The sequence below is a fragment of the Parus major genome, chromosome 1 (assembly GCF_001522545.3).
Source record: "Parus major isolate Abel chromosome 1, Parus_major1.1, whole genome shotgun sequence".
NCBI classification, from domain to species: domain Eukaryota; kingdom Metazoa; phylum Chordata; class Aves; order Passeriformes; family Paridae; genus Parus; species Parus major.
The window spans coordinates 66,178,901-66,197,769 of record NC_031768.1 but is presented as its reverse complement, the minus strand read 5'-3'; the positions used below and the strand labels follow the sequence as shown (position 1 = coordinate 66,197,769).

The 18,869-nt window shown below is 39.4% G+C and overlaps 1 protein-coding gene across 1 annotated transcript; it reads right to left on the bottom strand.

The window, feature by feature from the left end:
• Positions 1 to 6,727: 6,727 nt before the first annotated feature.
• On the bottom strand, positions 6,728 to 18,005 carry LOC117244349 (probable tRNA methyltransferase 9B; the record flags this gene model as incomplete). The annotated part of the gene is given in 4 exon segments (XM_033514082.1): positions 6,728 to 6,859; positions 6,861 to 6,880; positions 14,950 to 15,017; positions 17,755 to 18,005. Coding segments are annotated over 4 exon segments (471 nt in total), but the record flags the coding sequence as incomplete, so codon positions are not given.
• Positions 18,006 to 18,869: the final 864 nt, after the last annotated feature.

Sequence of the window (18,869 nt, the reverse complement as noted above, 5' to 3'; positions counted from 1 at the left end):
TTCAAGTTCTGGATATTGCTCTGTCATGTGGTTTAGTTATAGTTTGTCCTGTGAGGTGCACAGAGTTGGACTTGATGATCCTTAGGAGTGACTTCCGCCCTGTGAGATTCTGTGATGATGATCAGTAAGTGTTGTGCTTTCTGGGAATGTTTTAGAGGTTCACTGCCGTAGATATTGCTTCCCTTCCCTTAGGGGTAGTTGCAGCTCTTGCTTAAAGGCAGTGTGATGCAGAACTGAAGTGCTGGGCTCTGCTGCAGGGAGCAGGGACCCTTGAGCTCATGCAGGTGGCTGTCAGAAATAAAACGGAGTTTTCTGCCATTTTTTCCTCCTCTGGGGGCTCCTATTCAGATCCTTTCACCAAAAATACAGAATGTTAGCCTGGCAAGCGAGCGTCTCCTGGGGTGGGCACAGCTGCCTCTCCAGCCTGGAACAGAATCACAGAATGATTTAGGTTGGAAAAGACCTCTAAGATCGAGTCCAACTGAGCCTGCACACAGACGGCCCAGCAACAGTGCTGTGCTGGGCCTACACTGGGCACAGCACACCTGCTTCTCAGATCAAGGGGAAGAGGAAGTGCAGATAGACTCCTGAACACGGACTAGCACAGGACCAACCTCTAGATGATCCATTTCTTCAGCTGATTTCATCTTTTGAGACCTGCTTAGAATTGCATGCTGAGAGGATTACCCTCGCTTTCATCCAGCGACACCTCCTGCTAGGTGGAAATGAAAACTCCAAGCTGCTCCCTCCCACGTGGGACTTAAGCACTGAAGGTGTCTGAGGGGTTGCAGAGGAGTCAGCTTCATGCTAGCACAGAAAGTCAGAGGGGAAACCGGTTTAAAAAAAAGGATCAAGAAATTATAGGCAGCAACTACTTTATTTGAAACTTTCTCTGCTCTGCAGAGATCAGCTGTGCAAAGGGTGAATGGTACATTCATACTTTATTCCCCATCTCTGAAGTCCAAGTGTTAACTTCTGTGAGGAATGTTATTGAAAAAATTTGACCTCTATTGTTGAATGTACCCTGAAGGCTAATCAGTAGTCCCTCATGCAAGGTGGATGTCAGGAACAAGTTACATTTCACAAAATGGGTACGATTAAAAATAATTTGCCATTAACTCAAACACGTTGAGAAAGTGACTCAATTTTCTGTCATCAAAATGGAAATTATTCTCTCTCCAAATTAACCAGGATCCCTGGTTCCTACTCTAGGTTTTCACTTTTTTCTTTCCTTTTTAAAGTCATGGATGCTTTGCTTGTTTGCAAATTGACCCCAGTAACAGTTAAACATTCCTATAACAAGTTGTTGTCTTCTACAGTTGCATACAGTGTGTGTGCTGAACTTCTGGAAGAAATTGTATGCTCTGTTTCTGTAATCCTGGAGTTAGTAAATTGTGTCCCAATCACTTGAGCCTTACCTGGTGTTTTGGTGGAGGTGGGTTTGGCACCTCATAAACAGGAGTGAGGCACTGCCTATTACAAGAATGTGGTTTCACCACTGATACCACTGGTCCATCTGTGTTTCTCCTGGTAGCCACCACCTCTGTCCTGGCACTTTCTTGGAGCTATCTCCAATTCTGTCCCAAGACATGGAGTAAGTGTAGGTATTTTTTGTAAGTTTTAACCTCTTTGCAAGCCACTGTGTACAGTTATAAAGAATAAAGTTTGGGCATGGGGAAGTTGAAGACTGGGAGCTGGAGACTTACTGTGCTGCTCTCTCTCAGCTGACTTCATATGTCCCCAAATAATTTTACTTGGTTTTCCCTGGGACAATCTACTTTGCTGTATGAAATATGATGCTTTTAGTTGGGAGTCTGTGACAGCGAGTGAATGGCACCATTTCAGTATAGCTAAATGTTGCCAGTGTGGGCTTTCATTGCAAGCAAGCTGGTGTTCTTTTTTTAAAACTTGTGATAGTATGTTCATGTCAAATGATTTTTGTGCCAAAGTATAAAGGCAACACTTAGCTCACTCCTGGTCACAACGAGATATGAAAGGCATGCTAGTAAAGCATGTGTTTTGAGAAATCCATGGAATATTTCCTGTGCTTTTTACCACTCAGAATCCTTCTGCAAAATGTTATTTCAGTCCTGAGTGAGGAGGAAGGAAAGAAAATCTGGAGCCCCATCAAAGAGAAGAAGGAAAGAATCAGAATGACAAAGCAGGCAAGGACAGATCCTGAGGGAAGACAGGTACACTCATTAATTGTATTTACATTTCAAAGACGAGTCACCTGCAGTGTTCTCAATCATACCCTATACTTATATTCCTTGCCACACACCATGAATAATAAATGCACTTTTGAAGATAGAGTAACTGACCAAATAGGTTTCTTCCAGTTTTAATTTTGTGGATGATCTTAATTTGGGAGGTCAGTACAAATGCCTGTGGTAAGTGACAATTTTAGGCCAGTAATTGCTAATTAAGACAGAAAGCAAGATGCTGGCTAAGGCACTTTCAAATACATCACAGATAACCTTGCAGGAGCTGATTAACTCAAACAGAAAACCTCCTTAGATGATAGCTACCAAATGATACTTGGAACAATTTTTAAAATTCAAAAGGATGAGGGAAAAGGATTTATGAAACTCTTGAATACATTTTTTTTCTGGAGAAAGAATTTTGATAATAAGTGGGGTTATCTGTTTTCCAATTAGCAAACAATTAGAAGAAAGACATTTACCCAGCGGGCAAACATCTTTTATGATAGACTCATACTCATCAAACCTGTTGATGCTGAAGGAGGATAAACATTGCTGTACTCACAGTGTCTCAGTGAAGTGAGCAGCACTGCCTGCTGTTCCTGTGCCACTTTTGTATGGGCTGGGTGGGGCTCACTGTGACAGTGCTTAATGTGGCAAGCACAGAACAGAGGACCCCACACTGTGCCTGTGATCCTGGGGTAGCTGTGGACAATTTTCCAGAGCTACACAAAAGAAATTAGGAACAGCACAGCAACCATCTGTGGAAAAAACACAAATCTCCAACGTCAAGGAATTTTTTGGGACCTCCAAATCAGAAAAAGTGAGAAGATGTTGGTGTCTGTAAAGGGGATCCTCATTGACAGATCAGAGTTAGTGTCAGACATTGGGAGCTTTTCTGAAAGTGTCCATTGGACAGGTGAGGCCTGAAATGACCATAAATTCAGAGTGGTGGATGTTGTAAAGTAAAGCAGAGATAAGACAAAAAGCAGCAACCTTTCTATTAATCAGGGTTGTGTTGTCAGCACTGCCTGGTGAAAAGGTGGAGGGGATGCTGATTCTGAGTGTTTAAGGCTGAACTCCTCTCCATACCCCTCCCACAAGCAATGGAAAGAGATGAACAGGTGCTGAACATGAGTTTGCTAGTCCAAACAAGTCTTCAAGGTATATTCCATTGTTCATCCTCTAAAGGAACTATGCCTTCCATTAACTCCACGGGCAATAAAGGAGTACAAAACCCCCCTGGCACAGGGTACTGCTTACCCTGCAGACTGGGGAAGCAGACTGTGTTGAAGAAGTTTAATGCGCTCAGTCCTGATTTTGCCACTGGCATCCTAATCGAAACAAGCATTTAGAGTAGAGCTTATGGCTTTATAACATTTCTGACATACATAAATGTGAAGATTTATTAATGCATGATCTTTTCAAACAAATACATATTTTTATTTTTTTTCCACTTTGAGGTCTGTGTCTGGGAGCAGCTTCTTTTGCAGGAGCCTGAATTAAGTTTGATCCCAAGAAGCCCAGGGGCAGTCACTGTGAGTGCAAGGCATCCCATGTTGAAGCAGGTCTAACCCATCCCTTAGGCAGAGCTTCCCTACAGAGGAAGTGTCCCTCTTTGCAGTTCGTTTTATTCAAAACAAAGACATTAACTCCTTGTTTGAGGTGAAAATTGCTCTTAGAGCTTCTATCAGTTTGGAGAGATTAAAAATCCTTCCAGCTACTCTAGTATTGTCCCTGTGATATGGATCTTGTTTCGAAATAGATCAGGTAGACGTGGGTATCAGCATTAGGAGAATTGCACATGAGGGAGGGACTGGAGATGATGAGCACCTTTCACTAAAGGAATGCTGGAAGAAGCTAAAACCTTCCAACAGGACTAGTCAGGTTCAGTTAAAATACCTGTGTTACTCCAGGAAAAAAACTAAATATCAGGTGTGATTGAGGACAAGGACTGGCAGCTACCATTTTTCTTTTGCACTGTGTGGGTAAACAGCCTGTTGAACCAGGGGAGCAGATACGATGCAGGGGCTCAGGGCTGCTTTGGGCAACCTGAAGATGCACTGAAAAATACAGAGATGCTGTCAGGGAACGGTGTTAATAATGCTGAGGTTCAATCCCTGTACAGACCACTAATTTAAGAGCTGGACTGGGTTGTCCTTGTATGCAATGAAGGGAATGGTGTCATCAGGGCTGAATGACAGCAACATTTTGTGGCTGAAAATTATTTTCTCCATTTGCACAATGATGCTAACATTTAGGGGGAACAAAGGAACACTGCAGAGGCAATCATTACTGATGGAGCACACTGATTAGCCTATCTAGCTTTTGCACCTGAGAATACAAGATGTACTGTGATTGTACCACCGTGGAAGGAAGTAAAGGAAATGTGATTACAGACATTATATCCAAATTGAATTAGAGCTGCATTAAAAACCAGAGATTACTGAACTTTTTCATGCTAGGTCTGAAAACATGATATACATCTGCTACTGACAGGCACGTAAAGAACATGCAGGGGCTTATTTCTCAGAAAACAAATTTGATCTCTCACTTGCTGCTTCACAAATAAATGGTAACCAAAGCAGGAAGTAAAATTATGGACACAGATTAATAAATAAATGTCAGCAAAGCAGCTGTGTTGTTTGGTATTTTTGTTTGTTTTGCTTCCAAATATTTACTTTACATTGCAACCTTCAACAGTAAATTGTTACAGTTTCTTTATCTATTAAAATCAGGTAATGAATCTGATCTTCTTTGAAAAGGTGAATCTGCAGATAAAAGCACTATGTTAATAAATATTTTCTCAGTTGACTAGTGGTTGCTGGAACACATTTCTGTGCTGTGCTCATTCACTGTAGAGATTTAAATGAGTACTAAATCCTTCTGACTTCTAATTTTATTGGTGGAGCAAAAGAAGAATCATTAAAATACGAAGCCACTTTTTTAAATGGTGTTTTTGAGGGGGCATACAGGGAGGCAAATATCTCTTTGCTTCCTTGGCTGTGGCTGCTACGAGGCTGTGAAAATATCTCTGGAATCTGACAGTGTCATGAATTACTGCCTCTGCCATGAGGGCTCTGTACATCAAGTAATTCCCATAAAAGCCAGTCTGTCTCATATGACTGGAAACATCATATGGGGTGACAAAGTGGAACTGCAATAAAATGGTGTATCTTTCAATTACTTCCCACGTTATGTTACATCAAGTGGCAGAGTACAATAAGTTTTAAAATAAAAATTTGACATGAATGATTATATAGTAATAAATGAACAACAAAGACTTTTAATGCACGCATAAAAAATAATCCAGCAATCACCTTCCAACTGTATTTTATCTATTTTCAAGCAACAAAACACAGCTGGCAGCTGTTTATGAAAAGGGATCAGTGTGCTAAAGTGTGCTCAGTATAAAATAATAACTCTAGGAAAAATTTCAATAAAGATTTATTTTAAGAAAAAAATCAAAGAAAATGAAGTCACAGAACCTGAGAGTTTCAAAGCAGTTTCTTCCTCATACATGCCCTCCTCACCAAAACAAACCTAAGGCTATAAAAATTTCAGGAATGGTTTTCAAAGGCACTGAACTTTCAAAAGAAAGAAAACCTCTAAGTATTCCCTGTGCATTTCAATAAGGGAATTTTTCCTAGAACTTCCACACTTTAGTGTTTTCTGTGATCATGCACCAGCTGGTGTGGTCAAAGTACAAATGAGTAATGCATAGGTCAGGAATATGGTGCTCTATCAGCTTGGCCAGTTTCTTGTCTTTGAAAACGTGGCAGTACCTCAGTCAGGCCCCAGCAGGACCTGTTTGCTGTTGGCTATGCATGGTCAGGGCACTCTCAGTGCCCACCCTGCTTTTGCTCTGAGCTTTTGTTCTGAGCCAGAAAGCCCCTTAGTTTGGGTGATGGTCTATTTTAAGTTGTTGTCTGACAGCTAATTCTTTCTGACATGAAATCAGGTCAGGTAAATACACTCTGCTGCAATCACAATGGCTACCTGCAGCCATTAGGGAGCTGTACAGATGCTTGCCCTAATTCTGAATAGCAGCTTCTGAAAGCCTTTGAGCTGCTGTGGTGGCACGGGCAGCACAGGTTTAACAGCCACTTCAAAAGTTGTTGTATTTTAAAAATCAGTTTGCAACATAAAAAAAGTGAGAAGCACTTTTCAGAAAGCCATGCTCTCTGTTTTTTTTCAACTTTTTCTCCCCTTTTTAATTCATTCAGCTCAACACTGTAATTGCCACAACTAACGAGCTCTTCTTGGTGCCATTGATCGCCCAAATCTAATACTCAGTCAAGTGATCTTGAGAACAGAGACCATCTCAGAGATTTCTCTGACACTGTGCACAGTGCTTTTTTCTCCCCTCTGCAGGATGAGCTCCTTGCTGTCCTGCATAGCTCTGAAGTCCCATCCAACTTATGACAGGGCTGTTTCAAAGCCAGCTCTTTGTCCCTGTGAAGAATTGATTTCTGTACTCCACGTGAGCAAGGCTCACCTGAGGAGCAGGAAGGAGGTGAAGGTTTCTAAGGAACAAAGTTGTCTTGCTTTTCAAATCTTCCCCATTTTTGCTCCATTGCCCACACATATATCATTATCTGGCCTCCTACTCTCAAGATGTGAGCCATCTCTTTTATCACTTGCATGCACCTCTCTCCAAGTTGAAAAATGGTGCATCACTAGAACAGAACAGATAAGGTGAATAAGTATCCCTTGAGGTGCTAATGAATACAGAGTGCAGGGACAGGGACTGGCTCTGACACACTGGAAGCCGATGGTTTGCACCACAGGAATACATAATTTATCTTCTGTTGTGCTACCTGTGGTTGTACTACCTTTATCATCTCTGACATTGTGCTAACTTTAACTCTAAAGAGTCCCTGCCACACTGATGTATTTTAAAAATACAGCAGAATTTAGAAATGTTGAAACAATGTCTGTCAGGCTGGCAATAGCAAAATGGTCTTTCTTCAATGAATGGCTACCACCTGGTCAGCAGCAAAGCAACCTGGAATGCGGAATCAACATATTGGTGAAAGACACTTGGTCTACTTCTTCCCAGTAACAAATATATATAATTGTCAGAAATAATTAAATAATCTCACTCCTGTGTGATACCCACTTCCAGGCAAACAAACATGCGAGATGTGGAGAACACCTCATCAGTAGGATGGTGAAATTCAAGCAATACAATTCCCCTTAAGCCAGAACCCAGTTTAAATTTCACTTTCAATATAAATTTTTGCATCAGAAAGGACAATTGGTCTCAGATTTTGGCAGGAATGTGGAGAATGGCAGTGCTTCGGGTTAGCTCCTTCTCTCAGGCTGAGCAGCTTTGGAGCAATTCACAACAAACATCGAGGTTGATTAGGTCTTGGTGCACAGCAGGGACTCCAGCAAAGGTTCTGCTACATCAAGAGAATGTTAAATCCTGTAATAGTGCTGGAAAGGAAAGGGCACACATTAAAGACACTGAAAACAAAAAGCAATGGCATTAATGATAATTATCCAACCTTCTATTTCTCTCAGTGAAAATGCCCTGTGCTAGATCAAGCAGACATTTCTACACATAGCACTTCAGGTTAAAATGACAAGCCACCTTTTGGTAAAGCTTTCCAAAAGATGGCTTCCACAGAGAAATAACATGTCTTTCAAGGAAAAATAAATAAAGTGCAGGCTTGATTCTTTCTAGAAACATAAGTACAGAAAATGCTAGCAGAAGCTCTGTATGTGTAGCCTTTAAGTGCCTGTCAGTGTAGCCATTCACCATAGATCCATTTTGCCTCAGAAAAAGACACTTTACAATTAAAAGAATAACAGCATGGTGTCCAGCTGTCATAGGAAAACACTGCAATGAATGATGCATTCAGAGTCTCAGTGGCAATGTGAGGATCAAAAGGCAAGCTTTGAAGAAATAGGATGTTTTAACATTCAATTATTCCACTGCTCTGCCTGTAGGTTTCCCTTTTCTGAGATCAACAGAAATCAATTCTGAAAGCTTAGGTCTTCTAGAAGTAGGTGATATGTTGATACTGAAATATTACGGCCTTTGTAATTAAAAATGCATCAAGTATTTTTAAGGGAATTACAGTTTATTAATACAGTCTCACACTGAACACAGTTTTAGTGTTGTCAAGATAAGTTTGTCAGATAACTTTAAAAGGTGTGGGTGTTGTATTCCATTTAAAAAATGCATAAAGCTAGGAAACAGAGCATTTGCATGGGGCAACATCACCCTATCCAGAAATCACAGATTATCATGTGAATTACTGCACATGACTGTTTTTAATCAAAGCCAAGCCTATGGGACAGCAAGAGAACCATGAAGTCACATTCGCTTAAAGCAAGAAGCTCACAAAAAAAAAAAAGCTTTTTCTTTTCATTGACATCAAAGTCATTGTCTATTGAAATTGTTTAAACTGAACAAGTTGCACTGTGCAGTATAGGTGCTGCTTCAGAGATGGAGCTGAGCTGTCAGTGAGGCACAAACACTGAGGCCTGACTGCAGCCCAGCTTCCCGGAGCCTGAGCCTGCTTCCCTTCCCTCCAGTGAAAACAGTTCTGTCTGCTTCTCCTGCAACTCCTCTCATACTGATGAGTCAGTGGCACTAGAGAGAATATTTTGTGGAATCATAGGATAGTTTGGGTTGGAAGGAACCTGAAGATCACCTACTTCCAATCCCCCCACCAAGAACAGGGACACCCTCCACTAGACCAGGTTGCTCAGAGCCCCACCTGACCTGGCCTTGAACACTTCCAGGGAGAAGACATACAGAACTTCTCTGGACAGCCTGTTCCTGTGCCTCACCACCCTCATCATAAAACATTTGTTCCTATTATCTACTATAAATAAATTTTAGAAGTCCTTCTCCATCTTTTTAACAAGTCCCCTTTAATTGCTGAAAGTCTGCAAGGTCTTTCTGATTCTTCAGTCGTACCCCTAGCAATCTTTCACCATCAGTTCAGCATATTTCAAGGTGATTTTCCACCATCCAAGCACTATAAAACAAGGGTCCAGATGCTTGAAAGTTCATTTATTATAGTGAATGGTACTTTAAATCAAAAGCAGATTTGTCCTAGATTGCAATAAATATATAAACTTGCAGGTGGTGAAAACAATATCAGGACAGAGGAAACTTATTCTGGGTCAGAGCAAATATCTCTCCAGCATGGTGCTATGGCAGCAGCCAGCACCAGAGGTACAGGAAAAAAAGAAGGGAAGAAGAATAATGCTGTGTCCCCTTGCCTCCTGTGGCTGGCAGCCTAAGAGCTGTATCTGATAGCCAGGGATGGATCTGCCCTCCATGGATACTTTCTTGAACTCACTTGTACTTCTGATTACACAAATTCACACGTCAAACTAAGTTGCAATTTAATTACATATTTATTTTTTTTTCTGTTTTAAATCTCTCCATGTGGTTCTTCTGTTGCAGTAAAGCACAGAAATTACTCCTTATTCACTAATTTAATACAGTTTGTGGATCCCAGGATGCTATCTCCCCCAGGAGCAGTATGAATGATATACTTCCTTTAAGACACTTTTGTGATGACATTCTATATAATTAGGTAAAGAGCCATAGCTCATTAATCTGTCCTCATACATAATCAGTTTGCACCTTTGATCATTATAAAGACTTCTGCTGGTTCACCTGTATCCTTCTAGAGATGAGGAAAACCTGAATTTCATGAAGTATTCAAGATATGGATGCATCAAGTATTTATCTTCTACCACTCCTCTGCATTTTAATTTTTGTTCTTTGAATAGTTTTTTGGCCAGGTTTGAACACTCATCTAATATTTTCAAGGCAATGAAAATGTGTCTTATGATGATTTCAATAGCTTTCCTGAGCAAGAACAGAGGGTATCTGTGTGCCGGTACCCTTATTTTTTCTATGAGCATAACCTGTCAGTTATCCACAAATACTTTCCTGAGATTTTGCACCCACTCATTAGCTTCATGTAAGAATTTTTCTTGCAACTCCTTGCAGCCAGTAATCCTGAATAAGTCTGTGTCAACAGCAAGTTTTATCACTGGCCTAGGAATTCCCTTTGTATTTATAAATTGGTATCTTTTGAAGAGCAGCCTTCGCAAGGTGCCGTACACATACTCTGAGCATTCAGCATTGAGTCTTCCACCCCTTTCACACTCCTCTACCAGCATTTTGCCCTTCTGGGTTTCCCTTCTTCCTTAAGAGTTTCTTCTTTTCTGGTAGTAAACTTTTATGCAGTGAATTTTTTTCAAGCATTTTCTAGCAGGTAGTTTGATTTCAGTCCCATTAAATTTAGTGAGAGGATGTGGTTCTTGCACAATTACTTATTGATGCACTGTTTCAGACTAATAAGAGTTTTTCCCCTTTGGGGGGTTCTCAGATTAATCTTTTCAAGAGTCTTTGTGCCCCTGTTGTACCATTTACACAACCTACATATGGAAAATTGTGGTTTCTCAATATTGTGTTTTCTGCCCCCACCGCCCCTGTAGTCTCTTTTAATAATCTGTGGTCATTTTCTCTAAGTTTATCAAAGAGTTGGTGATACATCCTTATTATTACACTGTTTCTACCTATTGTTTTTTCTTCTATAAATTTATGCTCGTGCTAGTTTTTCCACAGAGCAGTATTTAGATCTTTTAGATGTTAGGCCAGCCTTGTAACGAAAGGTAGAAAAACCCCTTAGGGCTTTGATGAACATTGTACCATTATCATACTAAGCAAAATCATGCCATGGTGATGAGGACAAGCAGGACCACTTTAAATTTTTCAAACATCCAAACTAGCCATTGAAAAAAAACTTTTGCTTGGGTTGAGCACAAGTGATTGACCAAAACTACTGACAGCTCTGCAGCAGCAAAGCCTTGTTTCATGGATTATTGGTTGTTTTAAATCAAGCATCCTTTTCATTTGGCAATACATTCCTCTACCCTACCAAAAAATCAATCCAAATTAATTTGATGTCATGTACTGCTCATTCCCACCACTTTTTTTTAAATTCAAGACTGAAAGTTTTTCCATAGCTGAAAAATACATAATGCAATTTTATATTTTAAATGAAGAAGGTGAGGAGGAAAGAACATTTCAAAGAGTCTTCTTTTCTTCATTTCACAATAATATAATTAATTGCTCCTTCTCTTAATTGAATACTGTGACTAATCTTACTAAAAGGGATTATTTAGAATGAGCAGACATTGCTAGATATATTTTTGAGTCATTCAGCTGTCTTCAGAGAAAAATCTGAAAGCACAAACAACTTTTCTGAATTTTTCACAAGTCACTTTCAAAATTAATATTTTAGGTCAGTGATTCAATTTAAACCTTTTTAAATGGCAAAAAAAAGATCTGTGTAATCAGAAATTGCTTTTCTCTGTTAAATTTCTTTATTGAAGTTAAATCCCTTTGGAGACATTTGAAAAGTATTTAAGGATCACAGAATTTTTATCTCAGAGACTCTTTTGTATATACTATATATACACTTCAGATGCCGCTTTATCTCTGTCAGCTGTAATAATGGGAACAATTGGAACATATATAAAGACATGGTTCTAAGCTAAACATTATTTTAGTCTCTCCATTATGGTGATATCAAAAATAAAAAGGGGAGGAAAAATACTAATATACCAAAGAATTATTTTAAATCATTATGGAATAAACTTCAAACAGTGTTTCCATAAAAAAAAACTTTTTACTTTTGAAAACAGAACTCAATTACTTAGCGTGGAAATTTTTTTCATTCTTTTATTTTTTGCACATTTATGGTTAATATGAGGAAAGAAGGCTGCTGCCTTTATAAAACCCACCATAATCGTGAAATTTAATTAACTAATTAAAGTCTTGATTCAGGAATCATATGCTTTTTTCAAGCATTTGAATAGGTATGCTGTTTCAGCTGGATTACTTCTGTGTGTATTAAAGATGATTCTGATATGTTTGTCACAGCAGCATAAAAGTGGGGACACTAAAACCAGCAAAAGAAAATAATAAAATAAGGTCATGTGAAGCAGTCTTCATCAAGCCATCCCTCTCCCCTGCTTTGTGTCATCCTCGGGGTGCCTACCCTGGATTACTTCTTCCCTCTTCCCCACCCGGAGCAGTGTGGCCTTCCCTGGAGCTGCTGGCCCAGTCTCACCAGCTGCAGCACCAGGGGTTCACCCGGCTGGGCTCCCAGGGATGGCTCTGTCTGCCTTCAAGCACCATTTAATCTTGCTTATGTACTTTATATGAGTTGTCATTGTGAAGAGAGAAAATAACGCAGGCAGCTGCTGTCTCTCCTTCCCTCACAGGTGTGCTGGTGTGTGCTGGTCTGCAGGGTTAGGCTCTTTTTCCACCTCCTTTGGATTATTTGGCTGCAGGTTTCAAGGGTTGATGGTGGTGGTTTCCCCAGCAGTGCAGACGAGTGTTGAAGGACTGCTGCCCATCCCCGAGGAGTGGAAATGTGGGTTTGAAACCCCTCCAGCTGTGGAAGGAGGTGAATCAAACTCTTCTGCTTTCTGGGTCTTCTGCTTCCTGAGGACTTGTCTGTACTAAAAAAGAAAAAAAAGCAAAGTCTCTGTAACAGTCTGTTAGACACCAACCCCAAAGATACCTTGGTGCTAAGGACCTTTATTTAGTAAAGAAGGTATGAATGTGCACCCAAGTCAGGTGCCTGGACACTGTTCTGGATCCATTCTGGATCACAATGTCTTATTCAGTAGGACAACAAGCTTTTGGCAGTACAGTGTGAAAATCCCGTGCTAGGGAACCCTGCTCTTAGGTGACAGCACAATCCTAACAAAACTGTGATGTGGAAGCTGCTCAGCCATCCCTCCTTCCACAACCACAGCCGTGGTGCTCTGCACCCCGAGAGAGCAGAGGAAAACAGCTCTACACTTGTGCAGCTGCTGAGAAGTTGTCACCTCTTTTATTGACACCCAGCAGCTGGCCAAGACCTTGCAGCCAGGTAACGCTGTTAAGAACATGTAGGTGAGATTTAACACAGATATACTGTCAACATGGTGACAGTGATAAGGCCACAGATTGTGGTCTAAAATAAATTAGTCCATTAAAAAGTGATAAACAGGCTGCTGGCTGTTACTGTGAAAATTAAACTAAATATAAGGGTGTGTTTGGAGCTTGCACCAGTTCTGCACTCCAGTAACTTGGAGCAGCAGATGTGAACCATACGGAAAAGAGTTCCTTCTGCTGTAATGTTTGTTTTTCTAAGTAAAAAAAAAAACCAAACAAACTAAAAAAAACCCCAAAACCAACAGAGTCTAGTTTTTTGAACTGGACCTGAACACATCCTGAGATAACTGTATCATACACTGGAAATTAACTTAGGATATTTTTTATAAATCAGTTATAACCAGCATGACAATATCAATGCAAGAAACACAGAGCTCCTGATTTGGTTGAAATAGAAATCCTTGCTGTGGGTGATAATTGCTTAAACAGGCAACACTGTCAGCTGAATGAGTCCAGAGAAAAAACCTGTGGAAATGACAGAAAAGCCTGCAGCTCCTATTGAGCTTCTTTGCATCTCTAAGAGTTTGTGATTACTAGCTTGAAAATACTGCATTATTCACTTTAAATAAAAAACTAACATTGGTGAGGCCAAAGCTGAAATCAGTGCTGGCAGATGTCTCAGAAACAGCGGAGGTACTCTGTGGGTCACCTCATCAAAACCAGAAAATCCCACAATGGGTGGTATTTCTCTTGTGTCTCTGAGACCTCTTGTGATATTCACATTTTGTTAATATTTTGCACATCTGACTTCCACCAGGGAGGAGAGCTCACTGCTGTGAGAGGAGCTGCATTAACATCAGGCAGCGACTGGTTATAGGAGAGTCAATGGATTTTTCTCAAAAAGCTCAGATGGGCTTTACAATAGATGCAGAAAAATAGAGGTTATTAATTTTCTGTCTCCATGGAAGACTTAAACACTTGGCCCAAATGTGACCCAATTTCCTCCAACCTGCTCTTAAAATCCTCTTAATATCTGAGGTAAATAACCTTTGCTGCGGGGTAAGATGATTATATTTTTTTTCTTCCTATTTCAAACAAAGAACAGCTTTCTCTAAAGGTCATTTAAGTATTTGAAGACTATTATGTTTCCTTCAGTCTTTTATTTTTTTCTCTTTCTTGACTAACCAAATCCAATTCCTTCAGCTTCTTCTAATAATTTAGATTTTTCTAAACATCGTTATTTGAAATGTCTCAATACAGATTGCAAACTTTCTAAGGAATAGTCCCCAAAAGCAGATAGGATATTCCACCTAAGATCTCAAACACACCAAGCATAGGAGAGTGACTCAGTTTTCTGCCTTCCATGAAGCTGTTCTGTCACCATCCCAATGCAGGTGTTCACGTGACTCCGTAGCAGCATGACAGTATTTGCACATTTTTGGCCTGTGGTCCATCTTGCCTGGTCCTTATTTCTCATTTTGTGCACTGAATGTTTCCTTGCTGAGCATAGTGTGTCTCTTTCAATGGTTTCTGTGTGACTTCTTGATTCCAGAGAACCCTCCATTATTTGCCTTTGTCAAATCCCACCTTGCAAAAGAATCCCAGCTCCTCCTCTATAGGAACCGTTCACAAATTGTGCAAAATGCGCTCTAGCAGCCATCAAAGTTATTAATTAAAATTTTGCGTAGAAATAGATGTAGGGTGCTCCGAAGAGCATGCCCTTTTTCAAATGCCTACTGTGTGGAGAGTGAACCACTGATTCATTTTGAGAATGATTTTTTTTCCCAAATTCTTAGCTCCATTTACTTATTTTACTTGTGTTGATGCAAGAGTCAGGACGCATCATGTCTTTTCCTGCTCCCCTGTCTATTGGGATGATTAGCCTGTCAAAAACAGAAAACAGATTGACTTGCTCTTGACAAACCCATATTGGCTGATTCTCCTTACATTAGTATTCTGTATGTTTAAACAAGGTAGACTTAAATAATTTATTCTATTTAAATTAGATTATTTAAATTATTTATTCTACTATCCTTGCATAAGTCAGAGTTAACCTGGCTTCCCCTTAATCCTTTCTCTCTCTTTTAGAAACAAATATTATATTTGCTTTTCTTCACTTGCTGGAGATCTTAAATATGATCTGCTAGCTCACAGTAGTTGAAGATTAATTTCATGATTTCCTAGCAATTTGTGTAACCAAGTTTATATAAATATTCTTTAAGACATTCTTTCCTTTTATATAATCCAAACGCTTGTTCTCTCATTAAAAGTCTCCTAACTTGTTGGTGACTGTTAATAATTTTTTGTAAAGACCAAAGAAAAATGCAGGTTTCCCTCTCATCTCTTATTTGCTCTTCTTTCTTTTTTTGTTTTCCTCTTGCTATGTATACATTCATAAACTCTAAAGATCCCTTCACTTTTTCTGATAAATTACCATGAGACTAAAAGTTCACAGATTAAAGCAAAATTAGTTTTCATATTTTGGTATTAACACTGAGGAAAGCCATTTGATGCTCTTCACACCAGGAACCCTTTTTCCCACTGAGCTAAGAGTCTGATCAGATCTTTCGGTAATATAAAATAACTTTGCTCACTTGAGTATCTGGCACTTAATTGGAGGGGAAAATATGATGTCTTCACCTTTGCATTTGCAGGAAAGAAGTTTCATATCTATATTACCAGAAAAAGCTGCTTCTTATCCCTTGCCCATCTCTGACTACAAGAACTCAGTATAGACAAGACTTTATTAAGTCAGACCATGATTTTTCCATATAAAGGAAAAAAAATTGCACATTAACAGAGGTAAAGCCATGATAAAACAAGTCAGTCCTGTATTATGATTTGGAACAATTCCTTGGCCAAAGGGAAAACAAGAGTGCCAATCCTCTTTCCATTACTGAAAGTGGCAAAAATCCTACTAATTTCAATAATTCAGCAATGGCTTCATCATGATAATGATAAAAAAATCTATCAGTATATGGTAAAGGGGATGATTTCTGTTTTTTGGTGATATTCTCAAATAAATTGAATACTCACTGGGAAAGTGAGTATGATTCTGTCTTAAGGCAGTGAAAACATTGTGGAATGAATTGCATATACTCACAGTGCAAACTGTCTCTTGAAAACAAGTTAAGCATTTCAAAGCAGCATATTTTAAACTTTTTCTGATATATCATGTCTATATTTGTTTCTTGTGAGGTTACTCCATGGAGCTGGCCAAAAATAATTCATTACATATGCATATGCAGTAGGTGAAAAGTACAAGTTAAAATCATCAAGTTAGGCCAAATCCTCTGATTTCCTTTAGACTGTTCAGAAGCATTCCTGGGGCACAGACTTTACACTTTTTGAACATGGCTGCATACCCTTATCAACAAATCTGGCTTGTCCTTCACTTACTTACCCTAGATTTCCAGAAAATGCCAAAATCACCTTTGGACACAAGATGATCCATCTGGGAAAAGGATGTGAAAACCCAGTAATAAGGACTATTAGCTATTGGTCATGTTTCTTATATCATGAGACTGAAGAACTTTCAGGTGGTGTAACTGAGCCTGGTTCCCAGCCCTGTGACAAAGCCAGATTTCCAGATGGATTTGAACTTGAAATATAAAGTCTTTCAGGGCTTAAAGGAAGATCACCTGAGACATGGAAAATAGGATGTGCCAAGATATTCACTAACTTCAAGAGAGGAGAGACATTAACATTTAGCTTTGATGTAACAAAGCTTGGAGACCTTCACCTTCCTTTGGTTGAGAAAAGGAAAATCAAGTTTGCTGAGTGCTGTAATTTGTTTTATTTGCAGTAGTTTAACTTTTAATCAATATAAGCTTAATACCAAACTTTTAAAAGGTGGTTGAGTAATTCCAAGGCTCCTAAAACAAAAGAACTCTCAAAATGTAAAAGAGAAAAAAGCAGAGATTAACGCTACCATTTGGTGTTTGCTTTAAATGTGGCCAAAGGCAGGTAGCATCTACACTGTTAAATTTGGATGAAAAGGGAAACTAATGAAAAGGAGAAAAATCTGACAAGAAATGAAATTTGAGGTTACTCAGTGAACATTTTGATGTGGCAGTGCCGAAGTGAGCATTTCTGCTTGATTTTTGTCAGCTCCTTGTTCTTTCTCTACATTATGCCCTGTTTTGCTGAAACAGGTCTCTCTGCAGAAAAGGAACAGGTAACTGATTTGGCCAAAAACAACCTTTCTTTTTGCTGGGTTACTTTCCAGCCATATCATTGGCTTCTTCTTCATAAACACAAAAATGATTGTGCTGGCTGACAAACCATGGAGCATGGGAGTTAAATCCAATTTTTGGGAAGGTTCAGAAGGACATAATATTGAGCTTTGAATATGTTAAGTGTTCCTAAACAAGCTTCTTTGTTATATCTTCTTCCTGACAGAGACAACATTTCAAATTTCTGCCATGTGATAAGGCACAAACAAATCTTGCCTCTTCTATTTTTCACATTGTAGTTTAGTTGTGCTTGGGCTAGAAAAAAACTTCACATCTGTGTGACTTACGCATTTTGTAGTTTTTTACTGCGCTTGCAATAATACACATTTCTTGTGCTAGTACAGATTTACCTGGTCTACACAACCCAGAATATTCTGCTGGTCACTGAAAAAATCCCAAATCTAGAAAAGACAGAATTGCCAGCCTAAACAGTTTAGACTCTTTACAAGTCTGTCCTGTAGCCACTGGCTGCACATAGAACTTGCCAGCAGTGGACAGGACAGTGTTGAAGCTCTCAATACCACAAGGCAGACGTGAGCTGTGGCAAACCACTGCTTCATGGCCTCCAGTTTGAGCCAATTCCACTGATGGGGAACAGCAGTCACAACCCAGTTTATCAGCTTGAGAGCTGATGTGAAGTTATTTGCCATTTCTCCAGCCTGAAGGGGTAATGAGGAGGAGAAAGGAAGGACATTCAGTGTCTGTACAAAAGAAAATGTATTCCTGACATATGCCATGATGTATACCCTTGACTGGCCTAGCTTGAAATTCTCCACCCATTTTAAAGGAGAGACAATTGCAAAGTGGAATCCAGGTTATTTTTTACCCTCACAGTACAATGAGCACAGACTGCTGTCTCCCGCCTAGCAGGCTCTCTGCTGTGTGACGGGAGGTGCTCAAGTGAGATCGCTGCAGAAGGCCATTTACCTTGGCCTGCCCAGCACGTATGAAATCAAAAATATTTATGGTAATGACACTACTGCAGTTCTGCTTGTAATAGACTCAAAATGCTAAGTGAAGGCATCATGTAGTGGGAGCACAGCACTGAATTATTCCTGTGTATTGAAATGCTGATAGACAAACTAGGCTGCTAAGTAATTAAGTCACTATTAGACCAAACCATTAAATCCATTGTCTGCTATTCTAACTGCTGCTAATTGCTGTCACCATGACAACAGGAGAGTTTCTTTATCTGGTATCTCCATGTATTTTCCTTTTCATAATGGAGCCTGCCACATGGAAATTGACATCTTCCCAACTTGAAATACTTGTGTTGAAATAAAGGCAGACATCTTTAGATAAGAACAACTTTAATGTCAGCAGTAAAGTGGATGTTATCTAAATTTTTCATAATTTCTTTGCAGAATTATCTGGATCTTTACACAAAGTGCATTTTAGAATAGATTATTAATTTAAAAAGCTTTCCTTCTCACTTGCATGATAAAATTTATGGTTCATCTTAAAATCAGGAAAGTAAATGCATCAGCTTAATATAATACT